The sequence below is a fragment of the Hippoglossus stenolepis genome, chromosome 8, assembly GCF_022539355.2.
Source record: "Hippoglossus stenolepis isolate QCI-W04-F060 chromosome 8, HSTE1.2, whole genome shotgun sequence".
Lineage (NCBI taxonomy): Eukaryota > Metazoa > Chordata > Actinopteri > Pleuronectiformes > Pleuronectidae > Hippoglossus > Hippoglossus stenolepis.
In genome coordinates, this window is record NC_061490.1 from 22,431,395 (window position 1) to 22,444,433 (window position 13,039).

Below are 13,039 nucleotides of genomic sequence, written 5' to 3' on the forward strand. Positions count from 1 at the left end.
GGAGGCGGTGAGCGCGGCAAAGCTCCCTGATGCGGCTCCCTCTGCTCTTCTTCGGTGCTTTTTACCCGACGCGTTTCCGCTTTCAACTTCGGCGCGCTCAAGCTACGTTAGCAAAACATGTGTTGTTTTTAAATGTGGACCCAAATAAATAGCTTTACATGACGGCGGAGGGACGTGCGTAATCTTTTACGTGTTTTTTTTTATCGGGAACTGGTGAGCTGCGACTCAAACTAGCTCCTCACATGTAGCAGTAGTTAGCTGAACTAGCTAACTCCCAACCTGCTGCTGCTACTTCCACCACAACAACGTTGTTCGAGCGCTTTTGAAAAGCGGTGAGTGAAACACTGTATTCGGTCTTTTGTGTTAAAACGAAGCAGATCAACGTGTTTAAACACAGCATGAGAAATATATACTAGTGCAACGTTAACGAGTCAGTGGCTGAAGTAAACACAGGACCACGAATTTAAGTATGTAGATAAAAAAGCGATCTGACAACCGGTGGTGATCTTATTCCAGACGTTAGAAGTTCAGTCACATGTCATCAAACACACACGTGTGCATCTATTTTAATAACCACGTGTAGGTGTTATTGGTCACATGAGAAACCAATGGAAACCAACATTTCTAGTTTCTTATGTAATTTCACTTTAATTGTTATAACCACTTATGATGTTGTTGTTTTTTAATTGGGGCTAGCATACTTTTAAGATAGTAATTCATTTCCTAGTTTTAAAATAGTCCTGTTTCTGCTTGTTGAGCTTCACAAAGATGATTGTGATGATTTACTCTTGAGTGTTTGGTTGCAACCAGTAGTTTCTTGGTGGCACACAACCACGTGTGGGTTATTGACGACATATGTTCTTGCGTTGTGCTCCTTCAACAGGCATCATGGCTAATCTGGAGCAGTGGGTCAATGACCGTCTCCATGACATCCTGGGGTTGAGTGACAGGTACGTGGCTCAGTTCATGATTGGCACCGCACGGAAAGCGATGAATGCGGAAGACTTCGTGACTCGCCTCGAGCAGACGGGCACGATTGATATCAACCCGAGTGTGATTGCCTTCGCGACAGAGCTCTTCGACAAGGTACAGTGCTAAAATTGTATTTTCATACCGTGTGAGATGTTGATATTAAAACATTTACATTATCTTTAAATGTTTCAAATGTTGCAGTATGTGTTTGCATTTTTTGTCTGAGACGTGTTGGTGGGAATGAAACCTCTAACAATTTTTTCTCGTCCCTGTTTGAACAGATTCCTCGCAAGCTAGTTGTTGAGAAACCCGCCCGGGAGATAGAACGGCAGGCCATTGAAATGGACAGGAAGAATCGCACATACACGTTACTGGAAGACAGTGTAAGCGATGAAGAAACTGTGGTGGAGAAACAAAAAGGGAAAAAGAAGAGTAAGGACAGAGGAAACAAGAGGAAGCACATCAGAAAGAAGAAAGAGAGTGAGTCGTCCAGTGAGGATGAAGCACCTAAAGGGTAATCCAGACATTTTGTATTTTCACGTTTGTATATACTGTTGATAGTAGGATATGCTATCTAGGATAAAAATTGACAACTGAATTGTTATTGCATTTTTTAAAAAAAATATTTGGAGGTGATATGCAGTTTTGGTTGTAGTTTGCCTGACTTAAAAAGTTCTACATTTGTAAAGATGCAGCGGTTTGATGCATTTTCTTTTCCTGACCTCAGGGGTAATGCAGGCCAGTCGGTCCAGAAAGAAGTAGAAGAGGAGGAGGAAGAATGGGAGAAGGAAGAGCGAGAGCGAGTGCAAGACATTGAAGAGAGAGATGCATTTGCCGAGCGAGTGAGGCTGAAAGACAAAGACAAGACCCGCAATATAGCGGAGAGAACTGACAAAAAGGTTGGAGACAACGGAATGACAAACATAATTCATTCAGTTTTTAAAGATGACCCTCCATGCCTGAGATACATAACTTCATATTTTGTGTGTTTTTCCTTTCAGGCTTACGAGGAAGCTCAGAAGAGGCTGAAGATGGCTGAAGAGGATCAAAATCAAATGGTCAGTGCTCAGAGTTTCTGCTTGTGGTGATATAGACGATATAGTTTTAACTGTGTAATAAAGTTTCTTGTCGTTGTCTTTCCATCTCTAGTTGCCAGAGTTGAGGAAGCAGTCTCGCTGGGAGTATCTAAAGAAGAGAGAGTCAGAGAAGCTGGAGGACCTGGAGGCCGAGATCATTGACGACGAGTACCTTTTCTCTACCGACGAGCTGACTCAGAGGGAGAAAAAGGAGTTAGAATACAAACGCACCCTTCGCGACCTGGCTAAAGATTACAAAAAGGCCGGTGCCAAGGAACACGAGGAGAGGAAGAACAGATACTACATGCCGGAAGAAAAGAGAGGCAAGGTAGGAACAAGAGATGCCAGGTACTGACACACTGCGCAGAGACAGTCATCTGTGTACATAGGTTAAATGGTTTGTTTCTCCCCCTCTGTCCATCCCTCTCCCTTTCCCCACTGACCAGGAGGTGCCTCAGAGGGACCTGGTGCTGGAGGAATCTCCCATGGAGCTGGGAGGGGAGCAAGGCCGCTGGGAGGAGGAGAGGCTGAAGACGGCCTCTCTCAGCTTCGGGGCAAAGAAGGAGCGAGAGCTGGGGATGAGGCATGAGCAGGACAAGTACCAGCTGATCCTGGAGGAGGAGGAGATGATCGACTTCGTCAGCACTGCCATTACCATGAAGGGAACTCGGGCCGATAAGGTGGGCTTCATCTTCTGCTTTCTAACTGTCCCCTTTGAGTTTTCAAATGGGTCTCCACTGGGCCTGAAGATCTCGTATGTACCAGCTCACGTGCTACTAAGACGTCATAACAGGGAGGCCATAAAGTAATCTGTGAGATCCTAAAGTCAACTCTGGAAAGAAGCTAAAACATTTTTTGTGCAGTCTGGAGTTGACCTGGAGATTTTTTGGCTGTTGCGATTATTGACACACGAGAAAATAAAAGCATGTTATCACTGTGTCTTTTCAGTGTACAGAAAGTTTGTATTTCAAGAGTCACGATAAAAACATGAGTGGACCAACTTTGTGGTATGCTGCTCAAAACTTAAATGACTATGAAATAAAGCACCAAGATTTCTTGCAGCAGGTTTGACCTCCTTCACAGTTGATAATCATTTTGCAGTGAATAAGAAAATTTAGAGAAACTGAAGTCGTTCTTACTTCTAACCTTGTTGACTTCAGGATCAGGAGGAACCGTCTCTGTCGCAGGCGGAGCAGAAGAAACAGTCCATGCAGGAGGTCCGACGCAGCCTTCCCATCTTCCCTTTCAGAGAGGACCTGCTAGCCGCCATCCAAAAGCACCAGATCCTGGTCATTGAAGGGGAGACGGGCTCCGGAAAAACCACCCAGATCCCACAGTATCTCTTGGAAAACGTGAGCACAGACTCTTATCAAAGCAACATATACTTGCATATTAAACTTGTTGTACTCTACTATTAAACTGTCACTCGTGTACACAGCTAAAATTTACATAGACACTAGATTTCTCATCAAACTTAAATTTGGGATGTTTGAGCATTAAAACAACTGAAGTCAGGTGGTAACCAATGAAAATGACCCGTTGTTCCTCCCTCAGGGCTACAGTGAAGGAGGCATGAAGATCGGATGCACGCAGCCTCGCAGAGTGGCAGCCATGTCAGTTGCAGCCCGAGTGGCACAGGAAATGGGAGTCAAACTTGGGAATGAGGTGAGCTGAGCACATTATCCTACAGGACGCTACAGGAATATATTTAATATCTAAATAATGGCTCATACGGTAGTTCATGTGTTTGTGAGTCAGTATTTAAGGTTTTTCCTAGTGTTCTGTATTTATTTCAGAGTTTTATTGACAACACTTTTCTAACGATTAAATGTATTTCTTCATATAAACTTCATTGCTCGGTGCAGGTGGGTTACTGCATTCGTTTTGAAGACTGCACATCAGAGAGAACGGTGCTCAAGTACATGACCGACGGCATGCTGCTCCGAGAGTTTCTCACTGAGCCCGACCTGGCCAGCTACAGGTAATGCAAACAAGAGAATCATATCGGCAAACATGAATGTATCAATCAGCCATATGATGATTCTTGTGGGTTCTATTTATCATTTTGTATTCTCTGTCTCCCTCCAGTGTGATCCTCATAGACGAGGCCCACGAGCGAACTCTCCACACAGACATCCTGTTCGGTCTGATTAAAGACATCGCCAGGTTCAGGCCCGACCTGAAGGTGCTGGTGGCCAGCGCCACTCTGGACACCGAGCGCTTCTCCTGCTTTTTCGACGACGCACCTGTCTTCAGGATCCCAGGCAGGAGGTTCCCCGTCGATATCTTCTACACTAAAGTAGGATTTTTTTTTTTGTATTAACTGATAAAGTTATGGTTTGTTGCTTAATTTTTAAGCTTGAAGATGGAACATGACAGCTTTCCCCTGGGTACGTCTAAAGAAAAAAAGACTTCCAAACAACTTTATTTTTCACTCCTGTATAGGACATTTCTCGGGGTGGCCAGACCGTTTCTACATTAAATTGTCTGTAGCAGTGATAAGATCTGCTTTAAAATGTTATTGAGTGTTTGTGAGAGTCAGTCTGTGTTTTGATAAATACCAAAGAATCAAGCAGACTGTTTTAAGTTTCTGTTTGTTGTGTTGCTCAGGCTCCAGAGGCCGACTACCTGGAAGCATGTGTGGTGTCAGTGCTACAGATCCACGTCACCCAGTCTCCTGGAGACGTTCTGGTCTTCCTCACTGGACAAGTATTGCTTATATAAATCATTCATCTTTTATTAGTTCTCTTTGATTGTTTGTCAGCTCTTTAACCTCTTTGCCCCCCGTGTGTGTTTGGCAGGAGGAGATCGAAGCGTGTTGCGAGCTGCTCCAGGAGAGATGCAGGCGGCTGGGATCTAAGATAGCTGAGCTGCTGGTACTTCCCATCTACGCCAACCTGCCGTCTGACATGCAGGCAAAGATCTTCAACCCCACTCCACCTGGCGCCCGGAAGGTGAGTCAATGTCTAATCTCTCTGCTGTAAGACATTGATGTATTTCAATTTGTGAATCAGTCCCTTTTCCCCAAACTTCCTGATTTATTCTTTACTCTGTTTCGTTTTTCCAAACGTTAACTAATTTAATCTCTTGGTGCTGTGTCATCTTTTCCCATCAATCCAAGGTGGTGGTGGCTACCAACATAGCAGAAACTTCCTTGACCATAGATGGCATCATCTACGTCATTGATCCTGGTTTTTGCAAGCAGAAGAGTTACAATGCCCGCACTGGCATGGAGTCGCTCATTGTCACGCCCTGCTCACGGGTAACTGCTCACAGTGTTACGTAATTATTTATAAGCAGGTAGTGTAGTGACTGCACGTTTCCAGAAGAATGTTTCCTACAAGTCTTGTGTTGTGAGAGTCTGTGTTGGTTTTTAAATGTTCCTCACGTTGTTTGTTTCTATTTCATTCTCAGGCTTCAGCCAACCAGAGAGCAGGCCGTGCAGGCAGAGTGGCTGCTGGGAAATGTTTCAGGCTTTACACAGCGTGGGCCTTTAAACATGAAATGGAGGATTCGACTGTGCCTGAGATTCAGAGAACCAACCTGGGAAACGTAGTCCTTCTGCTGAAGAGTCTGGGTGAGAAGACAACACGCTCATGAGTGATTTTTAAAATCTTGACATTTCATACACTTGGTCATCAAGTTGGAGCTGAGCACGATTTGGTGGCTGTGAATGTGCAGTGAGCTAATTCTGTTTTGTTCCCAGGCATCAATGACCTCATTCACTTTGACTTCATGGACCCACCTCCTCATGAAACTCTGGTCTTGGCCCTGGAGCAGCTCTACGCTCTCGGAGCACTCAACCACCTAGGAGAGCTCACCAAGGTACAAACTCATGGCCTCTATGTATTTAATATTTAATACATTTTAGTTTGAAAAGGCATCGTTGTTGTTTACAACAATGTTGTGTCATCCACTCTTACTCCAGAGTTTCGAGCCCATAAAAAGGAGAAATGTTGATTTGAAAAGTCAGAGGCTGTGTTTTAGTCTGGACCTGCAGATACAGAGATCTAGTTATTCTGTCCTCTAGAAGAAAAACATAACGTGAAACATCATTATTGTACCATCATACATATGAAACAGGTAATGAGTTAAATATTCCCACTTTATCTTCTTCCCACATTCAAATCTGCAACAGTCGTCAACAAAAAAAAGGTTCTTCACTTTAAACACAGAAGGGAGATATGTATCCTTTGTTTTGACGTGTGTCGTCAGTGTCCATCTTCACTCTGCACATACTGAACATTCCTGATCCTGAAGGGGTCGCCCACGAGCACGATTCTAAGATACATGAAACAGAAGTTTAACCACTGAGCTTGTCCTGTCAGTCAGTGATTATGGAGGATGTGAGGATGAATGAATGAATAAGTAATGTTTGTTCTGTTCTGTCAGCTGGGTCGCAGGATGGCTGAGTTACCCGTGGACCCCATGATGAGCAAGATGATCCTGGCCTCCGAGCAGTAAGTCCTCAGTCGGATTCTATATGTTCATTTAACGGGAAGCATTTCCTGCCTGCATACTGAAGCATTAAATGTTTTACATCAGTTGGAGACATCGGTTTCCTTACACGTGATTATGCAGCTGGAATTTGAGGTTATGGAAGCTACTGCAGGAGTGAAGCCATCTGCCCGCCCAATGTGCTGAGAGGAAGATTTTATATAACAGGGCAGGAGAATATCTAAATGGGAATTTAAAATGAATCGTCTTACTGAAAAACTATTTATAATTTAACCAAGTCATAGAGGTGTAATGTTAACATGCTTTATTTTGTTTTAACTCACCTTTGTTCTGATCTTTTAATCTGATAAAGGTGGTTTAATAATATAAATGATACAGAAAGTAAGTTGCTGGATGTGGATGATTCACTTTGTCTGAAACTGAAAAAATTGGCTGTTTATTCAGTGAACAAATAAGAAAAACTTACATCAGTAAAGAGGGGAACAGTTATTGTTGCTTTCTCTTTTTCATGTTTTCTTCTGCGCCTCTCTCCAGGTACAAGTGTTCAGAGGAAGTGTTGACAATAGCCGCCATGCTGTCGGTGAACAACTCTATTTTCTACCGGCCCAAAGACAAGATGGTGCACGCCGACAACGCCAGGATGAACTTTGTGGTGCCAGGGGGAGACCACCTGGTGCTGCTCAACGTCTACACACAGGTACCAATGCAGCTGGATGACAGCAGTTCGAGCTGACGCCATCAATACCAATCAAATTGAATGACGTTTTTTTAAAATATTTTTGTCCACCTATTTACATGAAGAGAGTCGATCACAATACTGAATTCGAAATGTTGATGTTTCCAGTTGGCTACTGGTGTTCATGATTTGCATCTCGGCCTCTTAAATGGCAAAAGCAAACCACAACATTTCACTAAAGAATACTAATGCAAACTCAATTTTTTTTTCTTAAAGGGGACATAGCATGCCCATTTTACCACAAGGCCATGTAGGGAGACTTCCAGTGCCTTGTTACGACACAAAACCTAGGAATCTCAATCGAGTCACTCAAGCATGACGTTTCTGACTTAGAGGAACTATAACAAAACGCGCGAGTGTTTTTTTCCCCGAGTTTTTGGGTTGGTAGACATGCCAGATACCCACATTAACGTGTAGAAGCACTAACAAAGTGGAATTTGCATGCTATGTCCCCTTTAAATTTTTCCTCTCCTATAATAAATAACACAAACTCTTGATTTTTGTGACTCCTTGTAGAATCCAGATCCTGAATTTAGGAACCACTTATTTGCAGCATTAAACTAAAAAGCCCTACGATATTTCCATTCCCTATAACAGTATAACCCCGGTGTTGCTGTGTGCTAACTGCAGACACGATGTCTTTCTCCCTCAGTGGGTGGAGAGCGGCTTCTCCACACAGTGGTGCTACGAGAACTTTATCCAGTTCCGCTCCATGAGACGAGCCCGGGATGTCAGGGAGCAGCTGGAGGGTCTGATGGATCGCATTGAGGTGGAGGTGGTCACCTCCCCGGAAGACAGTGTGCCCATTCGCAAGGTGAGTGCTGCGGAGAAAGTCACCCGAAGTTTTACCACAGATTAGTGACCAAAGCATTGGTCAGTTCCTGATGTTAATTAAAGGCGTCTTGTTACATTTTTTACATTTGATCTGGTTAGTTGTAGTTTCAAATTGTAATTTAGGGAGCGAATTAAAGAAGTTTGTGTGACATTCTTGCGTCCTGTCGTCATCATGTACGAGCCGAGTACTCAACACTAGTTTGAATGCATCAAATGAACGTCAACGTCATCCAAACATTATATCGTCAGAGGTGAAGACTGCAGCAATCCTGTGAGCCGCCTCCTCTTTTCTTTTTTCTTCGTCTGTGTGGCTCAGTGGGAACATGGCTGCTCTGTGGTTTGGTCACATCTGATGAGCATGTTATGTAAACAGTGGTGAGTGAAGCTGTTATTTAGTTACCTTGTCATCCAAGTGCCCGGCCCACCAACATGCATGCTGCTGCTGATTCCTTTGTCTCGCATGAAAACAACGTCTTCCGTTACACCGCAAAGACAGAACTTTGTCCCTCGCTCCTAAAATAAACACAGCTCACTTTTCTTAGAATCATCCATCCAGAAGAACTCCTCGTAACTGAAGCAGATCTCACCGAACAGTAAAATACAAATAGTTTAATGACACATGAAACTGACTCCAGCCTCACCTGAATTATTTTCTCTTCAGGACACCAGTAAACGTGCCTGTTTTTATAGTTACCTGCTAACTGTGCTCATAGAGATCCTCAACCTTTGAGCCAATTCTGCTTCACATAAGGCTGCAGTTGTTTTTCATCGTAAAGTATGTTGTTCAACACGTTGAAGTGCTGAGCAAACATCAACAGATAAACTGTCCTTGTAGAACAGGAACCATTTGCTCTGAATGTGATGATCACTCCACCAGAAACCTGTTTTTAAAAGTGTTAAAAGAATTTTCATGTAACATGATCCGATTGAAATACTTCCTACTGAGCCATTGTTCAGTCTGTTACTTACGTGCTGTAACTGTCAAAGTGAGATGAGAGCAGGGAAGTTATGGCAACAGCATCAGTATGACATGAAGAAAAGATTGCGACCACATTGCAGTTGATATTTGATTCTTTTTTTTTGTGACTGTTAAACATAAGGCTTAACAACGTAAACAACTGGAGATGAGACACGACTGTTTGAAACTTGACCCAGTGGAGAACAGGACTAAAAACGCGCTACTGGCCTCCGGGCCGAAAGCTGCTTGTCTTAGCTCCTGTCAACATGATCCTTTCAACAAATTTATCCTTTTCCTTCTCTGAAGTTGAATTTCATCTTTTGAGCTGTATGTCTCATTGGGAGGTGAAAGGTCACTCTGAGATACAGGCCCTGTGTTTGCTCAAGAACACCCGTTTGACAAAATACTAGGCTTTCAGAAAAAGTACATTGTTCTGAAACTCTAGGAGGAACAGTGTAAGGTCCCTGAACAGAGGCTGTGTGAATACCCTCATATCAGGCTCTACTGTGTGTTGTGAGCACACACCTAAACCACTCGAGATAAGCAGAAGGGCGTTCCTTTAAGTAGCTGGGTTACACCTTCTTTCACCACAAGCTGCATTTTGCATGTGTCCAAAAATCCTGCAGCCAAATGGGCAAAAGAAATCCCACAACTCATTTGTTGTATATATCAGTAAAAATTGGCTGATATGAGCCTTTCACAGACATATCGTATTTTTATGGTGGTAAGTTTATGGTTAACCTGTAAATTATCAAGCCTCAATTACAATTCTTTGTCATAAGGGTTTGATCTTGACGTCTTAGGAGTCATCGACATTTATTTATAAATTGTTTACATACATATATCGGCAGAAGACATTTTTTGTTACTCCATCAGCCCCCAAATATCCATATTGGCCGATATGCACCGTAAACTCATTGAGGGCACATAACAGATCCCTTCTCCACATTTTTATATCAGGCATAAACTACTAAATTCATGGATCTTGATTAAAAAAAAAATTACATATTTATAGAACTGAGTGTGTGAAAGTTGGTGCAGCTTGATTTAATGTAAGAGGACTGTTTGTCCTCGGCGGAGGTACGGTCTCTACTGAGCCCCATTCTAGTTCATCTTGTGTTGTTCTTGTGACTGGAGGACCCAGTCGTTATCATGTTGACCAAACACTCCTGTTGCCCCCTGTATGCTCTTCCCAGGCGGTGACTGCAGGATATTTCTATCACACGTCGCGACTGAGCAAAGGCGGCTACAAGACGGTGAAGCACCAGCAGACGGTCTACACCCACCCCAACAGCTCGCTGTTCGAGGAGCAGCCCCGCTGGCTCATCTACCACGAGCTGGTCTTCACCACGAAGGAGTTCATGAGACAGGTCATTTGAATCTCTTGCCCAAGTATCTGCTGTGTTGCAGTGGCTGTGGTATGACGCTTGTTTTCGTGAATGTGAAACACAGAAAACAGCCTCTGTTGAAAATGTCACACCTCCCACACCCCCTAAGAGGATTCCACCGAATATCTGTTAATGGTGCATGACTCTGCACATTAATGAGGAAGTGGGGCGAACTTTCCCGTATAATATTTAACTGTGTTCCGTCTCATGTCAATATCACATTGCATATTCTCTCTTCCTCCTTCGCAGGTGATCGAAATAGACAGTGCATGGCTGCTTGAAGTCGCTCCCCACTACTACAAGAGCAAAGAGCTGGAGGACACCAGCAGCAGGAAGATGCCCCGTAAACAGGGGAAAACCAAAGATGAGCTGGGTTGAAAATTTCCCTTTGGAAACTGTAAAAATTGTTTTCTGTACATGTGGAAGAATAATAAAAGATATGCCCTCTTACTTGTGTTTGTTTCTTTGTTTGTTCTTTAGTTGGTCGGTCATTCCAATTGAGGGAGAAACCATGTTTTTTTATTTTATTTTATGCATCATGTCGTTATTATTTCAGATGGAAGATATTGAAAATTCAGGATCTGCCTGAATCACAACTTCCCTCCAAGATGAATCCTGCTCCTCAGCGAGGGGAAGCGAGTCGGTGGATGAAGACAGAACAGTCACAGGTTGAATCACCTGTAGCTGGGTCAGTGCATTTCTCAGCGCTGCCTCCAGATCTTGTTTCAGCTCCACCAGCTCTCTTCTCTCACACAGCAGCAAGTAATCGGCACCGTCTCTCTCCTGCAACAGAGCAGAGCTGTCGCCAAACTCATCTCCTCCCCTGACCAACGAGGCTCACAGCTCTGAGCTCGACTAACGAATCCTCAGTCTCCTCTTCCACTCACGTGTGGATTAAGATTCAATGGCAGGGAAAATACTATATTTCACAGTCATAACTGAGGAGGATTTTTGAAATGGTGAGATATTAGCTGCACTTTGACTAAGAGAAAAAAATACTTGATTTCTTATTTGCTGTTGTAAACTCACCGTCTCAGCACTGGCTGGTCTCCTCTTCCTCCCCTCCGAGCTCTTCCTGTTGACGGTCAGATCGGTGCTGATGCTGCGTAGCATCCTCTCCAGGTGACCCCTCTCCCGCTCCAGCTTCACACCCTCCTGGGTGACCCTGCCGGCCTGCCTTCTCAGGTGGCCCTCCACCTCCCGCACCCTGCGCATGTACTCACCGGCCACGCACTTCCTGAGTCCAGTAAGAGGGATTCCACCGAATATCTGTTAATGGGTCATGACTCTGCACATTAATGAGGAAGTGGGCCGAAGTTTCCTGTACAATACTTAACTGTGTTCCGTCTCATATCACTATCACATTGCATATTCTCTCTTCCTCCTTTGGCAGGTGATCGAGATAGACAGTGCATGGCTGCTTGAGGACAGCCGCAGCAAGAAGATGCCCCGTAAGCAGGGGAAAACAAAAGAGGAGCTGGGTTGAAGAGACAAACACTCAGGGGACAGACGGGACAAATAGAAAGCACAGGGGCACATTCCTTCCCTAGTACATGGCAGCGTAAAAACAGGAAAATGACTTTGAAAGCTTGAAAAATGCATAAAAATAAAGAGGAAAGGCGTGGAGATGTAGTTGTGTGGAGCCAGTTCGGCTCATGAGCAGCTACATGTGAAATGATTTCCTGCTGTAGCTCAATATGGCAGATTTTGACGGTGCTCGATCAGTAACAGCGTTCAGCACAGGCCACATGGAGCGGAGAGATGAAGTGAAAAGTAGGTCACAAACTCAGCGACGGGTTTAATCATAAACTTTCTACGTCAGCGGGGCCGCAACAAAGAAACATTAATGCACTTGGATGTGAGCTTCCCGTAACTCACCGTGGACTCAATAACAAACCTGAGGCTTTGTTGACTGTTCAACTGGACGTATGGACTATTACCACCACGTCTCCACCAAACTCAAACCGAGTCATTTCCAAATGAGTTTCACCCACGTGTGAGGTTCCTTATCTTGTTTATTTTCATTTTTCTACAGCAATAAAGTTTTACGACCTGTTTTGGTGCTGCTGTCATCGCACTCGTGTTCACCATATATCAAGGAGTCACTTGGGTTATTCTGGTTTTAGTCCCTCCAGTCAAGTCCCTGTTTCACAAGTTGTATTTAGACGCCATGTTTAAACAGCTTCCTGTGGAGTTATTGTCCTGCTGGTTTAAGTTCTACATATCGACTGTCAGTTTGGAAAGTTGGAAAATGTTTTACAGAATCACCTTCTTGAAGTTGTTCTACTTTATAATAAAACCAGTGTTCATCTGACAAGAAGCTTCTGTCTTCAGCCGTCTTTTAGTCGGTTTGTTTGGTTTGGAAAAAACTACTTGATGGGTTAACATGAAACATGGTGGAAGGATGCATTATGGGTCAGGGAATGGAAAACGGTCTGTATTTAAATGGACACTTTTCTAGCATTTACCACCTGGTTAGAGGACGACCGCTCTACCCCCTGAGCCGCCCCCGAATGAGAAGAACCCATTGAAGTTTTTGAATGCTTTCTTTAAATGGCGTGATCAGGCTCATTAAGGGAACTGCTATCTATGAGTGTGTGAAATTTGCAGCTTGATT

The 13,039-nt window shown here is 43.9% G+C and overlaps 1 protein-coding gene across 1 annotated transcript; it reads left to right on the forward strand.

Annotated features, from left to right (window-relative positions):
• The first annotated feature begins 47 nt into the window (after positions 1 to 47).
• dhx16 (DEAH (Asp-Glu-Ala-His) box polypeptide 16) lies at positions 48 to 10,872 on the forward strand. Its single transcript, XM_035164054.2, has 21 exons — positions 48 to 332; positions 884 to 1,086; positions 1,254 to 1,486; positions 1,700 to 1,871; positions 1,974 to 2,030; positions 2,122 to 2,376; positions 2,495 to 2,728; positions 3,209 to 3,400; positions 3,603 to 3,713; positions 3,914 to 4,029; positions 4,137 to 4,347; positions 4,659 to 4,757; positions 4,850 to 5,002; positions 5,170 to 5,310; positions 5,463 to 5,625; positions 5,755 to 5,873; positions 6,441 to 6,508; positions 7,041 to 7,203; positions 7,895 to 8,056; positions 10,231 to 10,404; positions 10,672 to 10,872. Exons 2-21 carry the CDS (start codon positions 889 to 891, stop codon positions 10,798 to 10,800), a joined length of 3,150 nt encoding a protein of 1,049 aa, XP_035019945.1. The 5' UTR covers positions 48 to 332; positions 884 to 888; the 3' UTR covers positions 10,801 to 10,872.
• Positions 10,873 to 13,039: the final 2,167 nt, after the last annotated feature.